This window comes from Phyllostomus hastatus, unplaced genomic scaffold (assembly GCF_019186645.2).
Source record: "Phyllostomus hastatus isolate PE091 unplaced genomic scaffold, TTU_PhHast_1.1 phas_contig_40, whole genome shotgun sequence".
Classification (NCBI taxonomy): domain Eukaryota; kingdom Metazoa; phylum Chordata; class Mammalia; order Chiroptera; family Phyllostomidae; genus Phyllostomus; species Phyllostomus hastatus.
The window spans coordinates 18,493,587-18,520,645 of NW_025333872.1; the positions used below are offsets into that span (position 1 = coordinate 18,493,587).

The 27,059-nt window shown below is 39.2% G+C and overlaps 1 protein-coding gene across 11 annotated transcripts in view; it reads right to left on the reverse strand.

The window, feature by feature from the left end:
• The window catches only part of DST (dystonin), a 435,502-nt gene that overhangs the window by 113,389 nt on the left and 295,054 nt on the right, over positions 1-27,059 (reverse strand). For 6 of the 11 annotated variants that reach the window (XM_045843510.1, XM_045843500.1, XM_045843499.1 and 3 more), the window contains 13 exons: positions 26,027-26,115; positions 24,604-24,736; positions 18,163-23,526; positions 17,886-18,035; positions 16,664-16,879; positions 16,330-16,479; positions 15,260-15,493; positions 13,908-14,060; positions 12,305-12,538; positions 11,310-11,585; positions 7,769-8,317; positions 6,653-6,829; positions 751-874 (listed from right to left, as the gene is read on the reverse strand). In XM_045843510.1, coding sequence (XP_045699466.1) covers positions 751-874; positions 6,653-6,829; positions 7,769-8,317; positions 11,310-11,585; positions 12,305-12,538; positions 13,908-14,060; positions 15,260-15,493; positions 16,330-16,479; positions 16,664-16,879; positions 17,886-18,035; positions 18,163-23,526; positions 24,604-24,736; positions 26,027-26,115 — 7,849 coding nt within the window. The remainder of the gene's footprint in view (positions 1-750; positions 875-6,652; positions 6,830-7,768; positions 8,318-11,309; positions 11,586-12,304; positions 12,539-13,907; positions 14,061-15,259; positions 15,494-16,329; positions 16,480-16,663; positions 16,880-17,885; positions 18,036-18,162; positions 23,527-24,603; positions 24,737-26,026; positions 26,116-27,059) is intronic. The other 5 variants (XM_045843503.1, XM_045843506.1, XM_045843505.1 and 2 more) reach the window with 1 other exon arrangement.

Here is a 27,059-nt window from a genome sequence, read left to right on the forward strand (position 1 = left end):
CTCCCCACCTCAGTCCCTGTACTCAGCCCCTCACAGTGGTGCGGCCGGCGTGGGGCGTGGGGACAGCCCACTGGAGCACAGGAAACAAAGGCCGAGCTCCCATCAGTATTTCTGTCTTACACTTTGAAATCCTGTATTTGTGTGTTTTACAGTTACAGTACACATAATATAAGACAGTTATATGTGTATGTAGTTGACGAATATGTGTGCATGTATGAGGGCACATACTAAAAGTTCTCTGATAAGGGTGTAAGATCAAAAGAGTTTGGATGTCTGTAAAAAAAAGGCTCCCCCTGTAGAAAGTGGTTTTAGAAGAGCAAAGCTTATTTGTTCTCTTCATCCGAAATTTCTGTTCTGATTCAGTTCAAGCTCTCTTTGGGGTGAAACATATCTAATCATCTGCTCATCTCTCAACCCCTTAAACTCTCGCTCCTGCTCTGGAGAGAAAGAGCCCACCGAGGGTCTGTTTTGGAAAGTTCTGCTTTCTGTGGTGACGATCAGATAAAGAGTTTCTGTTACATTGTCTAAATATAACATTGAAATTTATTTAAATTTCTAAATAATCTCTTTTCAAACAACACAGCTCCCATTTCCAGATTCTGACATTCCTACCAAACAAGGCATGCCTTCTACCAGAATGAGAAACACCATTCCACAGGGAAAGGATGTGAATGAAAAGTATGTGCTGGTGAACCTTTTCTCCGTATCCATTAGAATCCCTTCATTTAAAACAAGGAAATGAACACTCACCAAGTGTTTTCTGGATTTCATTCTTGGCCGGAAGCAAAGATCCCCTGGCATCTAAAAGCACTTCAGCTGTTTTTTTCAGTTTCTCTACGGCAACCTGTTGACTTGATATCTGTCCTTGGAGAGCCTGGAGGACCAAATGCTTCAATTATACTCAGTAGGACTAAGTAACAGATTTCCAATAGGAGAAAAATAACTTACAGAAAGGTAAAGTTAAGGTGGACAAAGGAAATTTTTCAACATCATAAACTTACTCCAGAATTCTTAGACTACAGCCAGTTATAAAGTAGCATTAGCAAAAGCAGCAGCCAGTCAGGATAATACAAATTCAGTCTTGCAATAAATCTCGAGCATATGTTCACAATAACTGGCCTTATTCCTGACCTTGTGACCCCCCAACCCTTGGCCTGAGTTGCCCCTTAATCCCCATTTTTAGGCTTTGTACAATACTCCCACTACTACCAGCAAACAACAAACAAATACCTCCACTTAAAAATATAATTAAGGACCCCTATTTCAGCAGATCCTGAGTCACATTTCCTTCTGTTATTTCAATAAAAGTCATGTAACATCTATCATATTCAAAAAGATCTTGCTACATTTTGTGAGAAATACAGAAATCAAACACACATGGAGCTTACTCACAGGGATCCCCTAGTCTAAGACAGGAAGTGATTAAAAGCCAAAAGTGAGTTAGAGTACCACCAGAAGTTGAGAGGAACAATAACGGGAGAGGAAAATGGTGTTCCCTCTGGGGCAGTGGCGTTGAGATGGTCCTGAAGAAAGGATGGATTTGGGCAAATGGAAGTGGAGGTAGAGAACAAAGAGAAGGAGCAAAGATGGGAAAACATCTTGGGAAAACGAGAGTCCCATCCAGCGTGAGAATGTGTACAGTTGAATAAATACTAATAGGACTGAAAATGCCTCAAATGTCAGGCTGAGGAGTTTATACTTTATCTTGCAGCAACAGGGAGACACTCAGGGCTCTGGAGTGAGGGGTGACATGCTTGAGCTGTCTCGGGGAAGGCTAAGTCAGTAACACTGTGTGGGATCCACTCAGAGGGACGAAAGGAGGCGCAAAGACCAGTTACGGGCAGCTTTGCAGTAATAAAATCGAGAGGGCATGTCTGAGCTGAGAAAGCAGAGCTGGTTATAGAGTTGGGAAAAGTCCACGGGACTCAATGATTGATTATCTGCAGCTGTGCTGTCCAATATGGTAGCACCTAACTACATGTGGTTTTTAAACTTAAATTCATTGAAATCAAATGGAATTCAAAATTCACTTTCTCAGTTGTACTAGGCACATTGCAAGCACTGAATAACCAGGTGTGACTGGGGGCTTCCATGTTGGACCAAGCAGATCTAAGAACATTTCCATCATTACAGAATGTTCCACTGGACATTTCTCCTTGAGAGGGCAGGTACAAAGGACAAAGGTGAGACTTGAGAAGTACCCAAAGCTTTTGAGCCTAGGTAATGAATGGAATTCACAAGCCAAAGTGGGAGCAAGTTTAGGAGCAAAAACAAGAGTCTGTTTGGGAATTCACGACTTCAAAGTGATTTTGGGACACTCACGCAGAAACCAACAGCAGAGCTGACATAAAGGAGACTCTGAACACAGGCTACAACTAGACACAAAGCCCTGGGAGGCAAGCCCGGGGATGAGACTGAAGGGAGAATGCACAGAAATACAAGAGAAGGAGGCCATAAAGAATCATGGAGAGTACTTATATCAAAGTGATAAGGACAGGAGAAAACACAGACCAAAAGTGATCAGGAAGGTGGAAATGAGCCCAGAATAATTCTGTCCCCAAAGTTTAAAGGAAGAGAGAAAGTGGAAACAGTTAACTGTCAGCTGCTTCAAAAGGATAATGTAACCTTTAATTTGCTGCACACAGGTCCCTGGAGTGCTCTGAGTGAGCAGATGCACGTCAACAGCAAGAATGAGGAGAAAAGAGGTAGAGACAGGAACCGTAAAGTCTTGCAGAAGTTTGGCCCTGCCTGCCTGACACCTCCGTCCAAATGGGCTGCCTGGCCACCCGGGCCCCAGGCTTGGCTTTACTTTCACTTGAGGTACTCAAACTCTTCTTCTAGTCGCACATTTGGATTTCAAATTCAAATTCCCATATGTCTGAGTGTAGATGAACTCATCCCTGGCCATGGGCCCAGGTTTCCAACAGCCTCTTGAATGTTTCCATCTGGGTGTAAACAGTCACCTCAAATTCAAAAAGCTAACTCTGAACCCATCATCTCATTCCCTACACCTGTACTTCCTCCTGGGGGTTGCACCTCATTACCCAGGTAATAAACCTAAGGCTCCTCCTGAATGCCCTCCTTTTCACGTGCAAATCCACCATTAAGACCTAACAATTTTACCTGCTAATTTTTTTTAATCAGACTTCTGCTCTGTGTTTCTGGATCGCGGTAGGATAATCTCTCACTTAATTGGAAACAGCATTCTAACTGTGCTCCCTGCCTCCAACGTCTTCCTTGAAATAGAACCCCCCAATGTGTTTTGTGGAAAACACAGATCTGACTACATACATCACTCCCCTCTTTAAACTCTTTCAGAAGCTTCCTATTTCCCTTCATAATAAATGCAAAACTTGAGCATGCTATAAAAGGCCCAGTGAAATCCATTCCTTAATTCAATCTTTAATCTCATCTTTCTCTACTTAATGTTCCTGAAACGTCCAACACACAGCTATTTCCTAGCTATTTGGTCATGCTAGACCCAATGCTTTAGCATCTCTACACACCAACCTTCCCACATGCAACCTACCCCCGCATCATCCTGAGCTTAGCTCTTATTCCCTCTTTAAAATTCAGCTAGGAAGCCTTCCCTAGCTCTTTCCTGAACCCTATTTAAGTACTCCCCCTCCAGGAGCTCCTGTGACTATCACTGGATTCATTTGTCTCTTCTATCAAACTAACTTCTTTAAGAATTAGAAATTTATCCTGTTCAGGTTTCTATCATTACTGCCTAGCCCAGTGTTTGACATATAATAGGCCTTGATAAAAGTTCCTGGAATAAGAAGAAACCCAAAACACAAATTCAAAAACATACAAGCTCCCCTATGTTCATTGCAGCATTAAGTACAACAGCCACGATATGGAAGCAACCTAAGTGCTCATCAATAGATGAATGGATCAAGAAGATGTGGTCCATACACACAATGGAATATGACTCAGTGATAAGAAAGAATGAAATCTTGCCATTTGAGATAATGTGGATGGACCTAGAGGGTATTATGCTAAGTGAAATATAAAAAACAAAATAAACAGACAAACAGAACAGACACACTCAGAGGTACAGAGAACAAACTGATGGTTGCCAAAGGGGAGGGGGATTGGGAGGATGGGTGAAAAGGAGGAAGGGATTGAGAAGTACAAACTGGCATTTACACAGTAGTCATGGGGACGTAAAATGCAGCATAGAGAATATAGTCAATAATATTGTAATAACTATGTACGGTGTCAGGTGGATACTAGATTTATCAGAGTGATAGCTTCATTGGTTATATAAATGTCTAGTCACTGTGTTGTACACCTGAAGCTAATATAATACTGTATGTCAACTGTAACTGAAAAATAAAAAATATTTTAAGAAATAAATAAAGGAATATTTAGAAAAAAGTTTCTGGAATAAATGAGTGAATGAATGAGTAAATAAATGAAGATATCAGGTGGAAGACTTTAAAAGATCCTCTTCTATTTCAGCCTTTGATGGCAACAACAGCAACAACAACAACAAAAAAACACAAATGCCTTTAGCCAATAGCAACAATTTCCTCCACCTATTTTTATAGCCGAGAAACGGTGGCAATGTCCAGGCAGTGGCACGTGTTGGAAAGCCCACTGAACTGCGACTGGCACGCGGTCTCTGGTCTGACTACAACTCCCGCAGCTGCTCCAAGCGGCCAGAGGATCTGCATCAGAGGGAATCTGCTTGGGAAAGTCTCCCAGAAGTCCAGTTACAGAGAAGTATTATATAAGAAACCCCTCAAGGAACTTGACCTGTGACCAGACTGAAACCTAAGCCACAGGGACAGCTTATTCGCACTGCGTGATTAGTCAGAATGTAAAAAAAGTTTAAGGGTTCTTCCAAAAAAACAGCAGTTTTAGAACATGAGTTCCCCAATGGCAGAGATAGGGTTTTAACATCTTTGCATCTTCACAAAACCTGACAGTGGGCCTGGCACGTAAGTGTCTACCAAATGCACACACACATCCAAGTGCTGCTGTAGTTCTAGAAAGTCATCCAGTACCAAAGTGGGCCCCCAACATCATCCAACTTAGAAATGGATTACAAAAGAAGCATTTTTCTTCATCTTTCTCTTCAAAACATCCCATGCTTTTTCTCTCCATAATTATGTTCAAAGCGTCAAGAGTTTTTATTCCTAACATAGTATCAGGTTATAATTTAGCCGTAGTGGTGGTTTATAGCACTACTTTGGGGAAAAAAAACTACAAATTAAAGTATTCAAATCAGTACCATACATTGTTTTTAATGGACTTCAGTGAAATTAAAACATGAGAGAAGCATCAGTGACAGGGAATACTGAAAGATTATGATCTTGATCTCCAGCCTGAACCAGAAAAGGATGAACTTGGGCACTTGTCCAGCTCATAGAAGTCTCCTGACTTAGAGCCACCTCAGAGATCAGTGAGAGGTTGGAAGGTGGACGTGTCAGTTGACATGACATAGCCCCATGGCTGGTCCCAAGCCGAGTCCAGGAAAGAAGCAGGGTCACCATCCTCCTTTCCTCTCCACGTGTCTCCTCCCTCCTCTCACCCCATGCTCCCATCCCCCTTCTCTCTGCCTTGGTCTTAAACTGCCACATGGCACCCCAGGGTATGATTTAGCTTTCTTCCAGCCTCAAGTCACCAGTCTCGGGCAATTCCTAATGTGAAGCTCACTCAGTCGGGGCCTGTTCTCCTTGTTAACAGCACGATAATGATTTTTGATTCTGTAACTAAGTTCTGAAAGGCAGTTGTTTAACTGGCAATACAGTGTTTACTCTCCAGCTATGGCAGCAATAACACTACACTCACCTGCTGAAAGGAATCAAAGAATGGATTTATGAAATTAAACGTTCAAACTCAAAATTATCGGTCCTATGGATTAAGAATAAGATATTTCAAAAATTATCTCTCCTTACATTAGGATGTTAAAATGTGCTTTAAATTTAAGAAGCAGAGACTTTCCCAGTCACTGTGGGCATGGCTGAGGCCTCCATAGTTATTCTGTTCCCGCATCAAGCCTGCAGTTTTGAAGAAGCAGGTATACTTTTTGAGAACTGTGCTGACTAAAAAAAAAGTTTGTATCTCTATGAATCATAGGAATCTCAATAGGAATACCAATCCTGGTCCTCCAAGCCCACACATGACAGTGACACCCCTTCTTCCCTGCCACCAGTCCCGTCTTCAACAAATATTTACTGAGTACACACAATGGGTCAGCTCCTGTTTTGGCTGCTGGGGATATGGCAATGAACAGAAACATTTGCCCTCATGGAGTTTAACTCTAATGGTGGAGAAAAGCAATAAATGAAAATAAACATGGACAGAGATAAAGAAGTGGCCCGGACCACCTGGGTTTTGTTTGTGGAGGTAGGACTGATGGCATGCAGGGAAGAAACCATAACAGCAAAGTCAACCCAGCTCAACAACAGTAGGAAAAACACGCTCATTGGAAAGAGAAATAAACAGATGGTTGAGAGCTGAAGTCATAACTCCCTCTAGAGGGAGAAATACACTTTTCCATACTTTGTTCCCCTTCCTTAGGTGAAACTATCACAAGACTGGGAAAGGGAAAGGTTTTCAGTATGACTATTGAAGGGCTGGGTCCTTTCTCTCTCTCTCTCTCTCTCTGTCTCTGTCTCTGCCTCTCTCTCCTCTTTACCTTGGTCTCTTCCAATTGCCTTTGCAGATTTTTAGGGTCCACAGCAATGGGTTCAGATAAGTGTTTGCTCGCTGTGACCTGGCAGGCCTGGAGCTCAGAAAGAAGTCCACATGAAGCATCTTCGTAGTGCTGATATTTATCCACCAGATCTTTAAGATTATTCCCAAGGACACTGCACTAAAAAAATCAAAGGAAAAAAGGGTGGAGAATTAAAATCTATTACTTTTTATGATAAATAACTTTAGAATCTGAGTTCCGTAACTTAGAAAACACCGGACTCTGACCAATGTGAGGTGAAACTATAGGACTAAGATTTTTCTCCTCTATATGAAGAAGCATCCTCTAACAAGTCCAACTGAGGATTTGGACATCAGTCAGCAGAGGAGGCTGATCTACCAGGCCCATTTCCACTAGGTTTTATATACTATGTGTCTAGATATGTATTTGATGGAAAGGTTTTCAAGGTGCTTAATGAATCACTTCCATATGTTACAAAAGATTAACACGAGGAAGGTAACTACTCTAGATCAGAATGAAGAGAGTCAATGATGCTCTTCATGTCCATTGTGTAGCTTTGGTCAGGCTGTTCAACATACAATCAGGGGAATGTTTTCTTACTTTTGTTTAAAAAATAAAGCAACTCTTTTACTTGTCCAAGGGAATATGAAGCAGAAACAGTCTGTGACTCATTAAGTATTAAAATAATACACTGATCAAATATATCTGTAAAACACACACTGGCAGTATTTGCGAAGGAAATGGTCTGAGACAAAAATAGTTCTTAAGCTCGAGAAGCTGCAAAAATGAGCAAGTTATTCTGTTTGCTTGGAGACAAAACATAAACACCACCTGGTGGTCAAATTGGGTATTACTGAGTTTTAGAAATCACTCAAAACTGAAAAAATAACTTTAGGCTCCTAATCTTTAAAAACACTTTTTTAAAGTAAAGAAGACAAATACATCTGCGGTAAACAAGATAAAATTTTAAATTATCTTATTTTCCCTGCTTCAGTTTTTAGGTTTCTCACTTCTAATCCAAGAACAAAAGTTAAGAGGATAGAATAAAAACTATAATCACAGATTGATCTTTTCCTTAAAAGACAAAAACAAAATTACCTTAGAATAGAGAGCCCTGAACCGATCAGTAGCATGATCCAGTTTGCTCTGGACTTCTCTGTGAGTGGCCGAAGTGTCAATATTATGCTGGTCAGCCTTGCCACCTCCGTCTCTTCTGCTGCAAGATTTCGCTGCTTCTAACACCCTGTTTCCAGAAATTGTGATGTACCTCAAGTCCCCTTTGTGAGAAATGACATCTTCTGAGAAACTCTTCTGCCTCTTTAGTTTGGTCATTAAACCACTGAAGTCATCTGCACCTGCCTCTAGGTTTTCCAGTTCTTGTTCCGACTGCTGCAGCCAGTGCTCAAACTCGCTATAGTCAGCATCAAACTTCTCTAGCTCTTCCTGCAAAGAATGAGTTAACTTCATTTTCTTTTCTGACTCGGCCAGTGCAGTTTCGTAATGCACTTTCAGGTCCTTCATGTTCTTTTGCAGTTTCTCTTTCTCCTCAGGAGAGAGATAGTGACCCTGTTTCTCAAGCAAGGCTTGTGCAGACTGTGTGGCCACGAGGACAGCTTGGTGCTGAGAGACGATCTTCTCGTGCTGGGCCTGAGTGAAAGAAATCAAATCCACTGTGACTTCAGGTGGTAGCATGGAGGCTGGGGGAGCTCCCTGTTGCCTCGGGACCTACAGACTTGAATGATCTACAGACAGACGACTTGCTTCTTGTCAGCCTTTCCAAAATGCACAGTATTTGCCTTTTACTGGTGAATTTCAGAATAGCAAAAGCTACGTTTTGAACACTCTAATCTTATTTTTTAGAAAATTTCCAATCTTCCAATTTATATTATATAAATATGAAAGTACTTACATAATCACATAGGGTAAGTACTGTTTTTGAGAAGTTTGGGAGGGAAATGTAACAGATTTCTCTTCCAATTCTAAAACAAGCATCTACAATCAGATCTCATTTTACTCATTGCTTCCTCACAACCATCTTAAAAGAAACTGCTAATCACTGAGCAAATGGGTATGATATTATTTATTATGAAATGATCCTGAAAGGACACCTAGGCAGAAAAAAAAATGTTCAATTTTAAAGTTGTAAAAACACTATGGCAATAATTAATCAAGAACAATACACATTCGCAGAAGCCCCATTAAGTTAGAGAAACATATAATAAAAGAGAATATTGTAGCTAACTAGCGTCACTGGGCCTCAGTGTCCTACATGTAGAAAACAGAGATAATGACCCATACATGGCACAGGTTTGCTGAAAGGACTTTGTAATATCACATGTGTAGCACACTGCCCAAAGAGCCTGATGCTTGCCAGAGATTAAAATGCACATTGAAGTCTGAAAGCAGAGCTTCCGGTGGGTGTGCTGCAAACAGGACACGGGTGTGCAGAGCTGGTGATTTTATAGCTCAGGCTTCAGGGAAGCTGGGGGCCTCAAAGCGGCTGAGAGACCCTTTCTCTCCAGCCAGAAGCAGCTTCTTTTATTCACCCCCATATGCCATGCAAATATGACCAAAAGGATAATAATCCTTATGGGCAATTTCCCACATTTCTCATACTGCCTTTAATGCAGCCAATGACCTGATGCCAGAGCTCTTGTTGCACCCCTGCCCTCTCCCAGCTGGTGCCAAACACTCCAGGCCCTCCCATCCCTACCTTCACCCCCACCTTGTTAGGTGCTTCCAGAGTTTTTTCCCCAGTTGCTCTCCTGCCTAAAAACAGCTCTTCCCTCAGACATCTGCTTGGCAACCCCCCATCTCCTTGAAGTCTTTGCACAAATCTCCCCATCTCATTGGTCTACTCTGATGATCCTATTTAGCTCTGAAAATTGCTCCCGACCCCACACTCAACCACCATACCCAACTCAACATTCTTCTCTTAGCAAAAAGTTACCTTCTAACATCCCATAGAACTTGGTTATTTATTGCCTGCCCCATTCGCATCTCTCCTTAGTGTGTAAGCACCAGGACAAGGAATTTATTTTGCTCCCTGGGGAACCCTAAGGACCTGGAACAATGCTAGCACCTGGGGGGTAAATATATGCTACAAACTAAAAGGTTGAGAAGCATTACTGCGGGGCGATTATTCTCTTATAAGTCTGATCCAAGGCAGTCAGTCAGCTGAAAACAGAATCATTAGCATTTGTATCTGAACTGTCTACAACAATGCCTGCCACTGTGGCACCGGATAAATATTTTTGTCTTAATAACTTTTCCCACTCAGGCTATATCTTTGATATTCGAATTACCTTCATATACTATCCTCCAATAGGTCTTCTGCACACAGTAGGCTAGAAAAACACATAGAATACCTTACAAATAATCTGATACATCGAGTTCCTTGGACAGATGAGAAAACTCAGGCTGCAGGAAAACAGCTTGGCCTGGGACACGTGGCACAAACAGAACGAGACACAGAGCCATGCCCGGCCCTCGGGCCAGCTCTCCACTCTACCAGGAGACGTGGAATTTCTAAAGCACTTTCAGAGTCTCCTATTCTTAGAAGTTAAAAGATTGGAAGGCAAACGTCATGTTATGGCTAAAAGCATAGGCTTTCCTATTTGGCCTCTATATGTTTGAGTCAACCCACTGGTATTTTTCACTACTTGGGTCAAGTTACCAACCTTTCCTGACTTGTTTGTAACTGACTCATAATCCTTTCAGAATACACCTGATTTTTCATTGTAAGAGACAATTACAATAAGGTCCTATAATTGCCCCTTGACAGTGTGATACAGTAAATACTCCCCCACTTCCTCTGGTTTAACTTATATTTCCTGTAACGTAAGAACCCACTTCACAGAGAGAATTCTATTCCAAACACTCCAACTCGGAGGAAAACACAAAGAACTGCAAAAGTTCCTAAAGTCCAGTCACCTCACTACCAAACGACAAACCCTGAAATAAAACCATCGATTACATGACACTTTAAAATAGTTTTCCAAAACTTCTTTTGCTTCTGTAGTAGCACTTCTGTTAGCTTCCAATGTGCAGTGAGTTTTTAGAAGGGCTCTCGCTCCTCTTCCCAACAACAGTGTTCCCTGCACGGAAGACCTGAGGTGCAGAGAACACATAGCAAGCTGGTCTCCAAACACCCATTACAAGTGAGCAGAGTGGCTGAGCTCATGGCCTGATTTTAAATCCACACTCCATACCTCACTAAATGTGTCATTTTGGGCATGTTACTTTCCCTCTCTAAGTTATAGTTTCCCCATCCATAAAATCAGAATAAAAACCTCAGAGAGTAGCTGTGAGAACTAAATAAGCTAAAATGGGAAGAGCTAAAAAGAGTACCTGGCCCACATAACTGCTCTATAAATCTTAGCTTTAGTAGTATTATTTTTCTTAATTCCTTTTAACCCTGCTTTACTTATAAGAATGCCACATCTAATGACTTATTCCTCATTGTTTTTGATTTGCTTAGAACTCTCACAATTTCTCTTTGACATAAGAATGAACCTAGAAAAAAAAAAGACCTGATACTCAATGGTCATTAAGGTTTGAAAAGATATCTCATGTGCTAAATTGTTCCTATCTTTATAAACCTGAAAACAGAATTTTACGATATCATTAGACAACAAACCTTAACTTTCTGGTACTGCTGGTTCAGATTCTCTTCAGTGGAATTCTTCTCTCTAACTGGCCCATCCACATCCGTTTCCAACAGGTTACCATTAACTTCGTCCTCTTCTCCAATCGTCGACTTGCTGTCACCTTCTTGAAAATGAGTCCCATTCTGTTCAATTACCTGTTTCTGTGTTATCCCTGCCCTTTCTGAGTCTTTGTCAACATTTGACAGCCAGTCCAAAAGGTTTTCTATTTTGGTTTTGCTCTCTTCCAGCTGCTTCACAGCTGCAACCTGGGTGGGGGGTGGGGCAGGGGAGAAGGACAATGGGTATTCTGAATATGGCCAAGGTATTAGCTTTAAGACATCCCCAAAGTACATATTTGTATCATTTAAAATTAGAGTGGGGATACTAAAAACTGACATACCTTGAAAACTGAACACATTAAAATTAAACCTTAGAGAAATAGGAAGTTACTTTGAAGTTTCCACTGCTCGTAAAAATACATTCCGAAATTTTAACTGTAGTAACGACTGAGTCCCCACACATTTCACAAGTAGAAAGTCTCACAACCCCACTTAAACTTTTTTAAAAAGTTAAGCAAAATGAAGAACAGAACAGAAACAGAGGCACAAAAACACACAACAGACAGCTATCAGAGGGGAGGGGAGACCGGAGGAAAGAAGGTGAAGGGATGAGCCAAAGAGCGTCTGTGTGGGACACAGACAGTGAGACGATGCCCAGAGAGAGGGAAGCGGGGAAGTAAGTGGTAGGGGAAATTGGGACTTCTGCAACAGTGTCAACAATAAAAATAAAGAAAAAAAAAGTTAAGCAGGGCTAACTCTTCAAACTTTGTGTAGTATTTGGTCAATTATAAACCTGGAAACCCAGAATTCCGCTCTCTGGTGCTAGTCGTTGCTCACCACCACCTGATAGCACTTAATGAATCCAGAGGCTGCTATACTAATTGTTCCTAACAAAGCAACAGTGTACCACGTAATCGGATAAGGACCTTTTCAGTTTCTTCCTTGATTGCTGTTGTCACAACTTTATCCAGCTCCTTTCTTGACTGTTCTGCCTTTAAATTAAGTTGTTCACACTTTATTTTAGCTTCACTGAGCTTCTGTTCAATCAAAGCCTTGTCTTCTCGTGACAGTTTTTCGCCATTCTCTTTTAAGAAGTTCTCTGTGTTTTTCACTATTTCTGCCAATGCCTGTGCACTTCCTTGCATATCTTTCTGTAATTCCTTATAATAGAAAAGGGAAAAAATCTTATGAAATTACTACCTATTTAATTTTTCCAAAGTTGTAATTCTGAAAAAGGAGATGAGCAAAAGAAGGATAATCCTGCACATACAGGCCGAAAAAGAACACTGAGTATGTTCATTGGAGTTGGTTTATTTAAATCACAATATTTAATATAATTTGAAATCTCAAACAGCATTAAAGAAAGGTATGAGGCTTTCATGTTTGACAAAGAGACATGGTTTGTAAGACATTGAAAACAATGAAGTATTCAGTATATAATCTATATAAACTCGCGTATACCAGATTTTTCACACTGTGTGAGTGCATTTATAAAAGCTTTGAAATACATGACCATATTATTTATTATTTCTAAACATTCATTTTTAATATGTGCTCAGGATAAAAACACATAGTTCTGTAAGTTATAAGCTAAGTTGTTCCTAAAATAGTGTCTCTACTGTAATAATCTCTTCTAAACACCAGAGCTCCATAATATGTAATGTTTGCTCCCTTGTTTCAGGTGTTAAGAAGCTCAGCATTAAGAATTCTCCTCAGCAGTGATAGCTTCCTTCTGTCTAGATTTCTCTATGTATTTGTTCTTCTGTTCCTCCTTTACTTGGCATTTTAATTCCCTATATCGTACTTTGTTTAAGCTTTTCCCATGCTTTCCAGACTCCTCAAAGTTTTCTGAGTATTTGAACTGAAAGAAATACTTACTGAACTACAACATTGTGACATTAACTGTGCCTGTCACTGAACACCAATATTGACTTAACTTTTATAATGACATGGTAATGGGATTATGGCCAATGAAGAAACTGAGACTTAAAAAGATTCAATTACAAAGCTAACATGTGTAGTGTCTGGGATTTGGATCAAGAGTTAGCTAATTACAATGAGAACATTCTTTTTTCTGACACCAAAATAAAGATACCTTTATCTGTCATTATTGTATGTTCCTTCCATGGAAAGAGACAAACTGCAGGGAAAGATGAAAGGAATAAGAAAAAGCTAAGAAAGAGAAAGAACCCAAATTGATGTGTATTTCACCTGATTTGAAAGTGAGTGGACTGGCCTTAAATGTATCCAAGTCTGAATTCATCATATAAGGTATTTCTATTACCAAACCTCCTTTGTATTTTGTCCACTCAATATCCCACCAAAAACCAGTCAAGAAAATTATATGACTTGCTTGAAGTTGAAAATGTAACCCTTAGTATAAAGTGCACAGCTCAGGAGGCCTGGAGCATACACTGTCTTAGAAAAGCTAAAATGGGAGCTATTTGTCAATAATCCTAATTGCTTTCCAAATAACAGTAATCAAACTTAAGATCAACAGAGAACTAATCACGCAAAACCAAATTCTACCTCTTGCTTGGACTGGTACTTCTTTAGCTCAACGGTGCCGTCTCCAATCACAAAGGCTTCCTGGTGCCCAATCAGGCGGTTTTCAGTCTGGGTCAGGAGATCACAGATCCCCTGGAGTTTCTCTTTGTACTCCTGCTGCCGCTCTGCCACGTTCTAGAGGGGAACAGAACCAAAGCATCTGTAATGGTGGTCACACACTCACAACTCTGACAGCTCCTTATTAGAATACACTTTGTAAGTTTCCTCTAAAAAAGCTTTCTGAGTATGCTGTAAACATGATAGCAGTGGGGTACAAACTGAGCAGGGTGACACACAAAGTAAGAGGCTGTCCCACAGACAAGGAAAGTGATCGTGTTTGGGTGAAACTGCTCAGCAGAATACTGGCCATGCACATGTGTAAGAGATGGAACTTCTGACCGATAGGAAGAAACATTCCATTTTCTTAAGCTCTTGAGACCTGCGACACACACAATTAATTCTGTAAAAGGATATCAAAACAGAAGTTAGTCATGGTTTGTCTGTTAATATATTTGATATGTGCATATAGGTTATCATGCTAGAGACAATGCCTGGATGCTTCAAGAAATAATAAAAAGACCATTGCATGCACTATTTTTATTTAATCACTACATCTAATTCCATTCCTACCTCTTCATTACTGATTGCTATTGGATGTGGCACTCTAATATAATTCATTAAATCTTTCTAAGAGATTTATTTCCTCAGTCAATTGCTTACATCTTTCATTTTCCATCACACACACACACTAGTTATTTGTCTTACAGCCACTGTGTTTACCAGGAGCCTAACACACGCTGGGCAAGTTGCTGAGTGTTTTATATTCATTATTTTATCAGTGCTCACAACACTACCATGTAAGCACTGCTACTATTTCCAATTGGCCAGTGAGAAAACTGTTGTCACATGACTTGCCCCAGGTCCCACAATGAGTGCGTAGTGCCACTGGGATGTGGAAGGAGGCAGTCTGGCTCCAGAGCCCTGCTGTGTCATGCCACCCTCCAGAGGGGGACACCCTTAACTTCTTTATGCATATGCTCATCAATCTTCCCTCTGAAATTGCTGAGTGCATCTACGTATCCTACTTCTAGAAAAAAAGGAAGACTATCACCTGAAAACAGTAGTTTCAGGGAGTCATGAAAATTAAAATCAATGAATTACAGCATTATCACAGAAAGTAATAGTGTTATATATTGAGAATCTATACATTATACCCTGTCCATTAATTGCCTATCCAGAAAAATCTCTCCCATCATGCCATAATCCCTACGTGTCTGTATTACAGGTTTCACCCTGAAGAACTAAATAAAAAGAATTCACAAAGAAGGGCAAACCTTCTGATCATCCAGGTCTTGTTCTAGCTGTAACTGAGTTTCTAAATGTTCCACCTGGGCAGTTACTGATTCCTGTACGTCAAGAAAACACTTCTGAGTTTCATTTAAGAGCCGCAGCAGTTGTTTGCTCTGGCTGGGAGACAGATCTTGTGCATGCTCAGAAATGAAGAACTGCACGTCAAAGGCAGTCGTCTCCAGCTGCGTTTTGGTATGGCCAAGGTCTTTCAACACGCCCTGAGAACAAAGCGGCACAAGTTACCAACAGGGAGTGAAGCCATAACAGACAGTGTATATCAACAATAACATTTATTTTAAAAATACGCTTCTTGTATCAAACTCAATGTTGTATTGATATTTTTATTTAGTCAAAAACGTATTCATCTAGTAAAAATGGTGATGATGAAATCACTTAAATCCTGTGGTAATTAATAGTATATATAAAAAGATAAACCCTCTGAGAATCTTTTAACCTTGCTCACCACATCACATGTCAAATGAAACTCTCACAAAAGGATTCAACTTATGTAAATTTAGCACACTGAAAGGTAACAACATTAAAATACTGCTTGCCAATATTTATAGCACCCATGCTATTGTGATAGCACGTAAATGAGACTACAGAGTATTTGAAACATAAATTAAGTGGGCCAGAATTTCAGTTTTCTGGCTCCCAAGTCAGGAGCCTAACCATCATTCATGGGGCACGCTGTTCAGATTAAGAACTTGTGGGATGGGGGAAGTCATGACAAAAAAACTCATACAAAAGTACTTATTACACTGTGATCTGCTTATATGATTAATATATACTGATATATACATAAATACATAAATGTAAATCTCAGCATGTCAGTGGTCATAAGAATTATAGGAGGCTGCTGGGACAGCAACAGAATGATCACCCAGTTGTGATTATTGACAGTTGTGTCAACTGTAAACAAATACTTTGGAAAGAAAAAGAAAGGAAACAGCCCCATAGAGCTTTAGCAAAGTCATGTATTTTTGTAAACATTTGTTATATTACATCCACAGGTTTTTAAATGTGCTTTCTGTCTCACTATTTTGATACTTACCTTAAGAAACTCCAAACTCTGCCTCACACGTTGGGTACCTTGAGCATTCCCAGCCTCCATATCCTTCACAGACCTGCTCTTCTCTGCTATCCAATGTGAGAACGACTTCAGTTTGTGTAGAAATTCTTCATGGGAAATGGCTAGTTTTGACTAGAAAACAAAATTGTGTTCATTTCTCTCTGTCCTTAAAATTCAAATGCCTATAAATGACAGTTCTGTCTTAAGGGCCTAACACTCTGAAAACAAAATACTTCAGTTTATGGTTAAATTTTTAAACAATCAAATTTTCTTCAACACTCAAATCTGACTCTGTGTGAAGTGTGCCAACACCTACCATTTCACAGTCGATTGCGAGCACAATGTGCTCCATTCTTTCTGAAGACGCATCGCTGAGGGAAGAGAAGGCATTCTGCAAATTTCGGTGGCTTCTACTCAGATCCTCAAGATGATCTCTGGGGAAGTCACTGGGAAGAGACTTTAAAAACTCTTCTGCCAACTTCATGTCTTTCCTTAAAATAACAGCAATTGGAGCCAATCCCAATTCAAATGTCTGCAAAATATATATATGTATATATTTGCATTTACCGTTTTTATTTCACTATGCAGAAACATACATTCACATGGGCTGTGTAATACAGTAGACGGTGTAATGGAGTGACTCTGTGTGAAGTGTGCCAACACCTACACCTATGGAGAATATCTTTCTGAAGCTATTTATAGTTAAACTGGTCCGATGGTTTACCAGAACTCAACTAAAGTTAGTGTCACTAAACACTAAATAGTTTAATTACAGTGGAAATTCTGTACAGTATAAGGCTTGGCTCTGAACTAGGTTGTAAATATGGACCACATTTAGAAATAAAACAGTTATTCAAGTAAAAGAAGAAAAATCAATTTAAAAATATACAAAAGAAAAAAAACAATAGGAACTCAACAGGTTTTCGAGAGTGAAATTTTTTAATATTGTAAACTAATGAAGTATGTATTTTCTACCCAAAATAATCACAATTTACATATTTAGGACTTGACAGGGGTCTTTGAGAAGCTTTCTGGATTGAATACAGACCACAGTGGACAACAAGGAAGAAATCACATTAATAAGTTGAAATCAGTGCTACCTTATAATGAATTAAATTAGATACACAAAGCAGGATGGTAAGCATTAAATATTTCCAGAGGATCAGAGAATCACCACTGTTTGTGGGTTAAGAGTAATAAAATCAGATAAAACAAGTACAAGATTTAAGTGTTTACTGAATAAACTTGGCTACTGGCACATCTAATCTGTAATAAACCGGACACACTGGACCTAGACACCTGCTAGCATTTTAGGGTAATCTTCATTTATCTGTAAACCAAAGATCTGTCACTTAAGAAACCGAAATTTTGGTTAGATTTTAATAATAGTATTATATCCATATCCCAGACAGAACCATTTAGTGACAAACACAAATATAACTAGTATTCAAAACACAAATGTAAAGAGTTTTGCTTATTTCCACCTTAATTGAGTGGGCTATCATCCATAACAGGCAAATACTCTTATCAGTTCTTACCTCTAACTGTTTAAGTTGGTTCTTCAAAGTTTCTAGACTGTTATCCAGAGACTCTGAGGTGTTTAAGGGAGACTTCATATCCTGAAGCAAAGCCAAATACTCATGCATTTTTGATGTGTGCTGTAAACACTGCTGTAACTCCTTGGAAAACTAAACACAAATTTGGACATTTTAATTCAGTAGCCTCTATGCAGGTTTTCAGAGCCAATAAAATATATGGGATGATTCCCAAATGTTTCATGCAGCTACTTCCATATGGAATATAAAGTCAACTTACTTGTTCCATTGAGCTATCCCCAGAAGTCATTTCTTCTGACCCTGAAATACATTTCAAATGGTCCGGGAAATTGTGGCATTTCTTCTCCAGCTTCTCAACTCTTGGTAAGGGTGATGCTTGTACAGTAGAGTTTTCTGGTCCACTTTTTTCTATATTTTGTGAATTAAGAGAACCATGGTGTCCTTCTTTGCTTTTAAGATCATCAAGAAGACATGGCTTTCTATCCACAATCTCAGAAGTAGGAGATGATTTTTGATTCAAGTTTCCAAACTGTTCTGCTTCATTTGAACAGCCATCAGCAAGCAGCTTACAGAAAATTTTTTCAAGTTGCAGTGGAACTACTTTAGATGTAATACCTATTTTCTCTAGGTCATACCCCATCTGAGTTAATTCTTTTATCAATTCATATGTTCCTGTAATATTTTGGGTATACTGATTTTGCTTAAGTATGTCAAGGAGAAGCTCAGACTTAAGATTTGCAATACAGAATGGATCATCTCTACTCTCTGCTCTTAGTTCTGGTGAGTTGCTCAGGGGGGAAATTCCAGGAGAGTCACTGATCTTCGAGTCATCTCCGGGCACACAAGATGCTTCCTTTACCACTTGTGATGTGCTCATCCTTTTAGTTAAGCTTTGAATTAAAGTTTTAGTGTCTGCACAAGCGTAAGGTTCTCCGACCTCTTGAGAATTCATATGACCTTCTTTCAATCTACTCTTTAAGATGTGCTTTACATCCTCAACAAACACCTGAGATAACTCAGGAATCTGAATCTCCTTTTCTTCAAATGCTGGAGGCAAGGCTTGTTCTTCTTGTGGCTGTTGCCCAATTATTTTTTTCTCACTGTTCATTTCTAAGAATGAGCAGTCAGTACTTAAAGTGTCACTGGAATTATCACTTCGTATTCCTTTCGTGCTGAGGCCTGGTAACACAGAACTAGTATTTTCCCCAAGGCCTTCCACATTTCTCAGAGGTGAGATTGAAAGTGTGCTTTCATTTCTCACTGATGTGAACTGAGCAATTTCTGTTCCTCCTTCTGAGACATCTTCTCTAGTACAGAGGTCATTCTGTTGAACCATCTCATTTACAGGTGAGTCTTCTTGAATGAGGGCTGCCTTCTCTTTTGCATTATCAGTTCCTAATTCTATGTGTTCTTTCATGGGAGGGGAAGCTATTAGAGTGCAGCCTGGGATTTCTGCATTTGGCTTCAGTCCATCTTTTGCTTTTACATTTTTTGCACAATGTTTTGAATAAGTGAACAGATCAAGCTCTTTCTCAGGTCTGTCGGTGAGTAAATCGGTCTTAGTACTTGTATTCCCTTCAGACAATATGTCTGAAGTAGCATCACTGATCACTTTGGAAACTGATGAGTCAAATATTTCTTCAAGATTCTCAAACTGAACAGGACTTTGACTACCAACTGTTTTCAGATTCTTTGTTTCACCTTTAACAGCTATAGTTGCTTTTTTAAGGCTTCCTTTATGATTATGTTCTTCACTGTTTGTGATTTGTGGAAATGGAAACTGACTACTAACTAAATCCAGATTCTCCCTCATCCTTTTACTAGGCAAAAGTTTGCAATGTTCATTATCTTCTACTGGCCCTTCTATAGGATCTTCTCCTGAGCACATTTTATGAATTGATGTTTTATCTTCTGTTAGTATATTGTTTTTCTTATCTCTCTTTTTAATTACATCTCTTCCATTTCCCTTCTGATCTTTATCAGTTACAGAGTCCACAGATGACAAATGACCTCCCTCAGCAGGTTTTCCTGTTAAATCAGGCTCAGAACAAATGGTTTCATCAGAAGTTGAACTGATATAAGTATTATGTAAAACATCCACAGGGCCACAGGTGTCTTCTGATTCAGTGTCTTTAGTGATAGGCAGCAATATATCCTTAAGGGCCGTCTCAGGATTCAACAGATTTTCTTTGCTTTTTTCAACAACCTCAGTTGTGTGTTCTGGAAGATTGTCTCTTTCGGTAACTAAGCTACTTTTAGTACTTGATCCTAGCTGTAAAACATTTACACTTTCTTGTTTTCCTAAAGAATTATAATTGTGCTTTTGGCCCAGGAGAATCCCTTTATTAGTACTTTGATTTTCACAGCTGTTTTCGTTTTCATTTGTGGTGGTAGTACACAACTGCATATTCATGCCTTTAGCCTCATCTTGGCACACGGGCTTTTCCTTCTCATCTCCCCCTTCTGCTCCTCCTCCTTCCTCTTCTTCATCATCATCATCATCCTGATTATTACTGTCACATATGTAATCCCTGTAACTGTCTTCATTTTGCATAGAATCTAAATGATCGGTATCAGAATTAAATTCTTCTCCAGTTATATATTCTTCTCCTCTCCCTCTCCAACAGCCAGTGTCATCAAATTTTAAAGAAGCACTGAAGCTCTCTTCCCTTCCTACAGTTTCAGAATCAGTCAAAAAGTCAGACTCATCACTTTCTAGGCTATCTGCACTTTCCCTGTCTGATACAGTTTCCAGCAACTGTTCATTGACATTGTACGAGTCAAGTGAATTTAAATGTATTCTTTCATCAGCATCTAATTCAGCTTTCTCACTACCTATGAGACAATCCTGAAAAAACTGTGCCTTTTCCCTCACTCTTAAGCTCTCCACTAGCCCTGCCTGAGTCACCATGGAATTTTCATTCTCTTTTGGAACATCATAGAAAATATTGCCAGAAGCAGCCCCAGCATTTTCCTCTTGCAGCGTGTCACAGTCCTCAGGTTGTAGACCATCACAGTCACCACTTTCAAGGAGCAAAGAATCATGGTCATCATCTCCAAACAAGGGAGTATCGTAAAAATCATCATCACTATCACTGTCTGTCTCCGTGTCCCTCTGCTGGTCATCCAGGAGTGACGTTTCGTAGTCACCAGCACCGACAGCCTCTTCATGCAGTGGTGTGCCACAAACATAAGACGCATCAGTACTATCTGTATCGCCCCTCAGTGTTATGGCCCAGGAGTGCTCTTCCATTTTGGACTCATTTTGAGTGTCTTTAGATTTCTGTTGAGAAGCGGCATGTATTTTTTCACCTTCCCCACAAGTATCTGAAATATATTTATCACTGTGATATTGTACCTGAGGATCACTATAATCAATATTTAAAGGTTTTTGTCCACAGCGTTCTCCCTTCAAACTGATGTTAATAGCTGCAATTCCTAGAAACTGGCCTTGAAGATCTCCCACTCTTGGACCCAATAACATGGTTTGCTCATTGGATGGCAATGTAGAGTCTTCACATTTACTTCCATTGCTCTCCATGCTGTGTAAATTATTAAAATTCTCCTGATCATTCCTCAATTTATCATGACTTAACAAGGCACTCAGCCTGGGGGAATAGTCAAAGATAGCTGAGTCTTTGTTTATGTTATCTTCAATCTCTGTTTCTTTCAAGTCACACATTCTACTAGTTTTTGACTTTACAACAGAAGTTGTTATCAAATCACTTGCAAGGTTTTCAATGTTTTTAGGATGACTACATTCATCTGCATGTTCATTTGTTTCAACTTGACTTTGATTTTCACAGTTTTTAGGTATGTTTCCAGAGTCTTGACTAAGTCTGCTAACTTTGGCAAGTTCAGCCTGTGTAAAATATGATCCAGAATTGGAAAGATTCACACTGGATGGATTCTCAACTGTATGATCTCTTACTATTACATTTGCCAAGTTTTCTGACTGACAAAATTCACTGAGAACATTATTTCCCATTTCATTAAACCCTTCATCTAAGGCATGCTTTCTATTTTCAGGCATTTCTTCCTGTTTAGGTTCTCTGCAATAACATTTATCAAAACTAGTTGGTGAAGTTATACTCTTATCCTTCTCTTTACTTGGGGCACTATTCAGAAATACACCAGGGAGCCTCAGGACATCAGTGCATTCTGTCATGGATGTGCCTTCATCAAATTCTGCACTGCAGCCTTCCAGGAGCATAGCAACAGCCTCGTTCAAGTCCCCGTCATACAGCAAAAGCCTCTGCCCTGTGTTCACATCCATATAGCTATTTATCATCAAGTAAGACAGGAATAATCTTTTAGTCTGTTCTGAGCTCTGCGCTGCCACTGGCTCTTCTCCATCAAAAGTATCCTCTTCTTGTCTGTAATCGTGGGTTGTAGATGGCTGGAATTTACAAAAAGAGAGCCATCTCTTGGCATTCTTACAAGCTTCTACATCTCCCAAATCTGGCATTTTATCAGGCAGTATTATACTTTTTAAAATTGATGTTGTATTATGATCTATTATTCCTAGCTGCTGAGCAACATCTAAATCAATGACTTGAGAAGTTTCTGGAATATACAGAGCAGCTATTTTCTGCCTACCGTTCAGGATTTTGTATGCCAGTTCATTTGTAATCAACTTCTGCTGCAGGGAAGAAGATGTGGGAAATATTTCACCAGAGTGAGGCCAAATGAGTCCAACGTAGCCTCGCTGACCCTCTAGTACCAACAGAGCACTGCTTGAGGTTATTAAATCACACTGGACTGCTTCATCTACAGTTAAACGTTTAGCAGGGTTAGAGTGGATGATTCCACCTGTCTGAACCTGATAGGTTAGAATACTGTTGGCAGTATCTCTGTCAATCACCCCTTCTGCCACAGCTTCTTCAATAGTCATTCTTTGACCAGAGCTGCAGTTGACCAGACCTCCAGAAAGAAGCTGTGCGCCTAATAACCTAAACATGGTTTCACGGTCTATGAGACCTTCATGAGCTGCTCTTAAAATGCTAATGTTTCTCCCACATTTTAATGTTATTCTGCCTCCTTCTTGTGGTCTTACAGGTAGAAGCCGCATCCCAGTGCTTTCCTGTAAAATACTTCTTTCCATAATATCCATTAAAGATACCTTCTCAGAGGTACATGGATCAATAAGATCTTTGCATGTATTTTGCCTTTCCAAAACTTTAGAAAATAATGCCAAGGAAACCAAGTTCTGTTGGAAAGCCTTCTGCAGGGTCAGCTGTTCTCCTGTGGCTGGAATGACTAGCAAGCCTGTGGAAAGGAGTATGTCCAGGACTCTGACGGCCATAGCCTCTGATATAACACCTTGAGCCAGAGCATCCAGTGTTGGAACTGTGGTGGAAGACACAGCAGAAATAATCTCCTTTGCTTGATTGAGTTCTTGGAGTTGGCGCACAACTTGTTCATCAATGAGGCCATGACTTTCGGCACCTTTGAGGTCAAAGCATTTTCTAAATTCTGGTGAAATTAGACCAGAAATCATTAGCTGTGTCTCAAGCAACCTTATTCCTGTGTCATAGTCAATAAGGCCTCTTAAAACTGCCTGAAAGACTGAAAGGACTTCTCCAGTTGTCTGATCAATGGTGCCTGCAATCACTTTATCCAGCTGAAAGGCAAATACAAAATTCTCAGGTCAGTTTGGGATTCAAGGGTGGGCAGAGTTTCATGAAACTTGGTGCGCATTTTTTTTTAATAAGTAATGCACTTCAACATAAAAATCCTCTACTTACCAAGGCGTGGCAATGCTGTGAATGTTAGGCAGCTCAAATGCACAAGTGATCTATGTCAGTGATCTATTCAACAGCACAGGATATGATAAAAGCTTTGAAAACAACATGCATCTGTGAATTGAAAACTTAATATCGTGTACATTAACAAGGTTAGTGAAGACACAACAGAGTAAATGATGACAGTGAGAAAACAGAACACATACCCAGAAGGAAAACCATGCTTTCTGCAATTGGGTGAGATTAGTCTACTAACATGAAAGAGAGTGTGTCAAACCCCATGCTACTGATGTTTACAGCATACAGACTTCTTCCCAGTCGAAACATAATGAACTGGAGAAATTGTCACAAAACCCCAAATGAGACAAATAGTGTGTAAAGTACTCCAGGGAGTAAGGGAATTGAATACAAAGATGACTTTTTGAATATTGAATATTGTGAATATGTATTATCAAGTTTTAAAAACTTAAGGAGAGGCCAAATTTTAAGTGATTTCTGTTAAATTTTAAGAAGATGCTAGGGCATCCTCATTATAACATATGGCCCAGTGTTACTCAAATAAATCCCATGATATTTCTGGAAAAAAAAAATCCCATAACACTCCAATGTCACCAGTAGAGGTGACTCCCAGGCTATTTCACAAGTAGAACATCACATTTATATAGTAAAATACCTAATTAGCAGTAGGAGAATGGCTTTTAAAGAGAAGAGTTAGAAAAATGAATGATTCTTTTCCTTCATCATGCAAGGCAGAGATTAAGATGTCACAGAAACTGATGACAGCAAGTGTAATATTGCATTTAATAAACAACACTGAAATCTCCAAATACTTAAGTAAACTCCATTTTTCTCCATGTACACAATTCAGAGTCATTTCTTTACCACTGACTTACATTTCTACAATCATGCAATAAAACTAAGAATCTTGAAATAGCTTCATGTTTTAATAATATTACCTTCTCCTCTACCTTTACATCTCCCACAGTTTCTGACTCTTGAAGTTGTTTCAGAGATTCACTAAATAAATTATAACTTTCTTGAAGAGTTTTTACTTGTTTTTCCAATTCATTTCTTTCTTCATCTGTCATTCTAAAATAACCAGAAAGTGTGAAATGAGGAGTACAAGTCTTTAGGTGATAAAGATGATGTATTAGGCTCAATGATATTATAAAATACTCTTCTAAATAAATAGGTACACAATCATAAAATACAATATAACCTTTTAATATAACCTCAGATAACTCAGGTCTGCATACGAAAATTAAGAATGGCCCTAAACACATCTAGGAATCCTTCTCTTGCCTAAAAACGGGGGACTGAAGGAAAGTTGTGAACTACTATGTCAGCACCTCTCTGTCATATACAAGATTCTGAAATATCAGTAGCTGTTGACTGATAGAGGGAAAGTTGGCATTGTTAGTCCCAACAAGGAAAAGGGACAATAAGGTACCATTATTACTCAAGGCGAAACTTGTTTAAGATGAAGGATAAAGAGGAAATTAACCTGATTCTCTAAGGTACAATAAAAAATCATTCTGGAATAATCCTGAAGTGGACAGTCAAAACGGGTTTAAGAAAAAGGTAGATTCCTTCCCTGCCTGAGGTATTAGCTGAAATAGATAAAGTGTCTTGGTACAAAAAGTAGGAACAACATATGAGAAACCAGGCTTCCCATTAAGAACTCCAAGAACATACACATTTTTTTCTGTTCCCCCTCATTCTAACCTGCTCTCCCGGAGTGAGTGATGGGGCCATACGGAAACACCCTGGCCTATATCACTGGTGGAGGCCTGCCTGTGTCCAGTCTCACTGCTTCTGCATGGGACTGCCTATCATTTTACCTTTTTATCTCCACCCTATTTTCTTCAACTAGCTCCTTATCTTTTTCTCTTTTCCTCTCTCATCTCCTTTTCCTCTGCTTTAATACAAACAACCACGGGATGAAATGAAAGACCTGAATGACTTGACTTTACAAGAGTCATTTCAAGACTCAGGAAATATTTACACATATTTAATAAAATGAAGACGATATATTCCAAAAAACAAATCTCAGACAGTGCTACTTATATTAAGACTTGGCTTGGAATCTTCACAACTCACTAGCTACTAATCCTTATCCTCTGGAGCCTGTTTTCTTATCAGTAATATATGGGGATAATAAATACTTCTCAGGCTTTTGGTAAACACAGGCTAAAGTAACTAAAAATGACAATTACTCAAATTGCTCAATTTATAATCTTATATTATTACATTACTAAGTAAATTTGTGATTGAATTTCATTAAAAAATCTCAAATATAATTTACCATCTTCTATTTTCCTGAGCATTTTTAAGACCACTTTCCTACACTGAATAAAAGGTTAATGAAAACCAACATACTTGTCTCCATGTTTAGCCAAAAATAGCTGCATTGTCTGAAGTGCCTCAGATAACTGTTCCTTCTTGGTTAATATTTCTTCACTGGAAATCTGCAAAGTATGAAAAACACACTCAAATTCTGCCCTCATAGAAACTAACCAACGGTAATTTTAAAAAACAAATCAAGTTTTAAGACCCAAATGATGTCTATTTTCTGGGTGACCCAAGTCAATAACCCATCACTTACCATCAGTCTAGGGGCCTGGATAAAAGGAGTACTTTATATTTAGAATGAATAATTAAGGAAAGCCTTATTATTTCATGAGGAAACAGTAATGCAGCATTATATGGTTCTTGCTTTTGTCCCAGCTCAATCATGAATCAAGGCTGCCTTCACAGCCCAGGTGGCCAGAGATCCAGCACTGGCCCAACGTCATCCTTGTGCCCCCAAATGGCATGACTGGAGAACACTACTCCCAACAAGCGTCTTACTTCGCCCAAGTTCCTGAATACAATGCTACTTTTGAAAAAATTACAGTACAGTTTAATCTGTATGTCTGCTGATCAAGATTAAATAATTTTTATTGCTAAGACGCAGTAGAAAAAGTTGCTCATGATGGTCAGAGGGATAAAATTGATCCATTTGAGGAGTGTAGGTAATACTTTCTCCTAATTCCTCCGTATATCATTTCTGAATACCTAATATCAGAAATTGCCATTTTTTTAAAATGAACAGAAATGAGAGTTAATGATGGGCCAATGAAAACATATCTTTCCCCCTATGTATTCTACTAAGAGTCAACTAAGGTCTATTTTTAATGGTTACAGGTAATAATGAAGCCATAATGATATTTTGAAAGGCATTTATTATTCACATCAAATTGCCTTAAATTCCTTTATCACTGTTATTAGAGATTTATAATTTAGGCCATGATCTTCACTAAAAAAAAGTATCTACTTTATGTCCAGTAGGTCTAAAACTGATGTGGTAAAATTTTGAAGAATTTTAAAACTACAGAATGAGAAAATACCAATGGTTTATAATCCACATTTC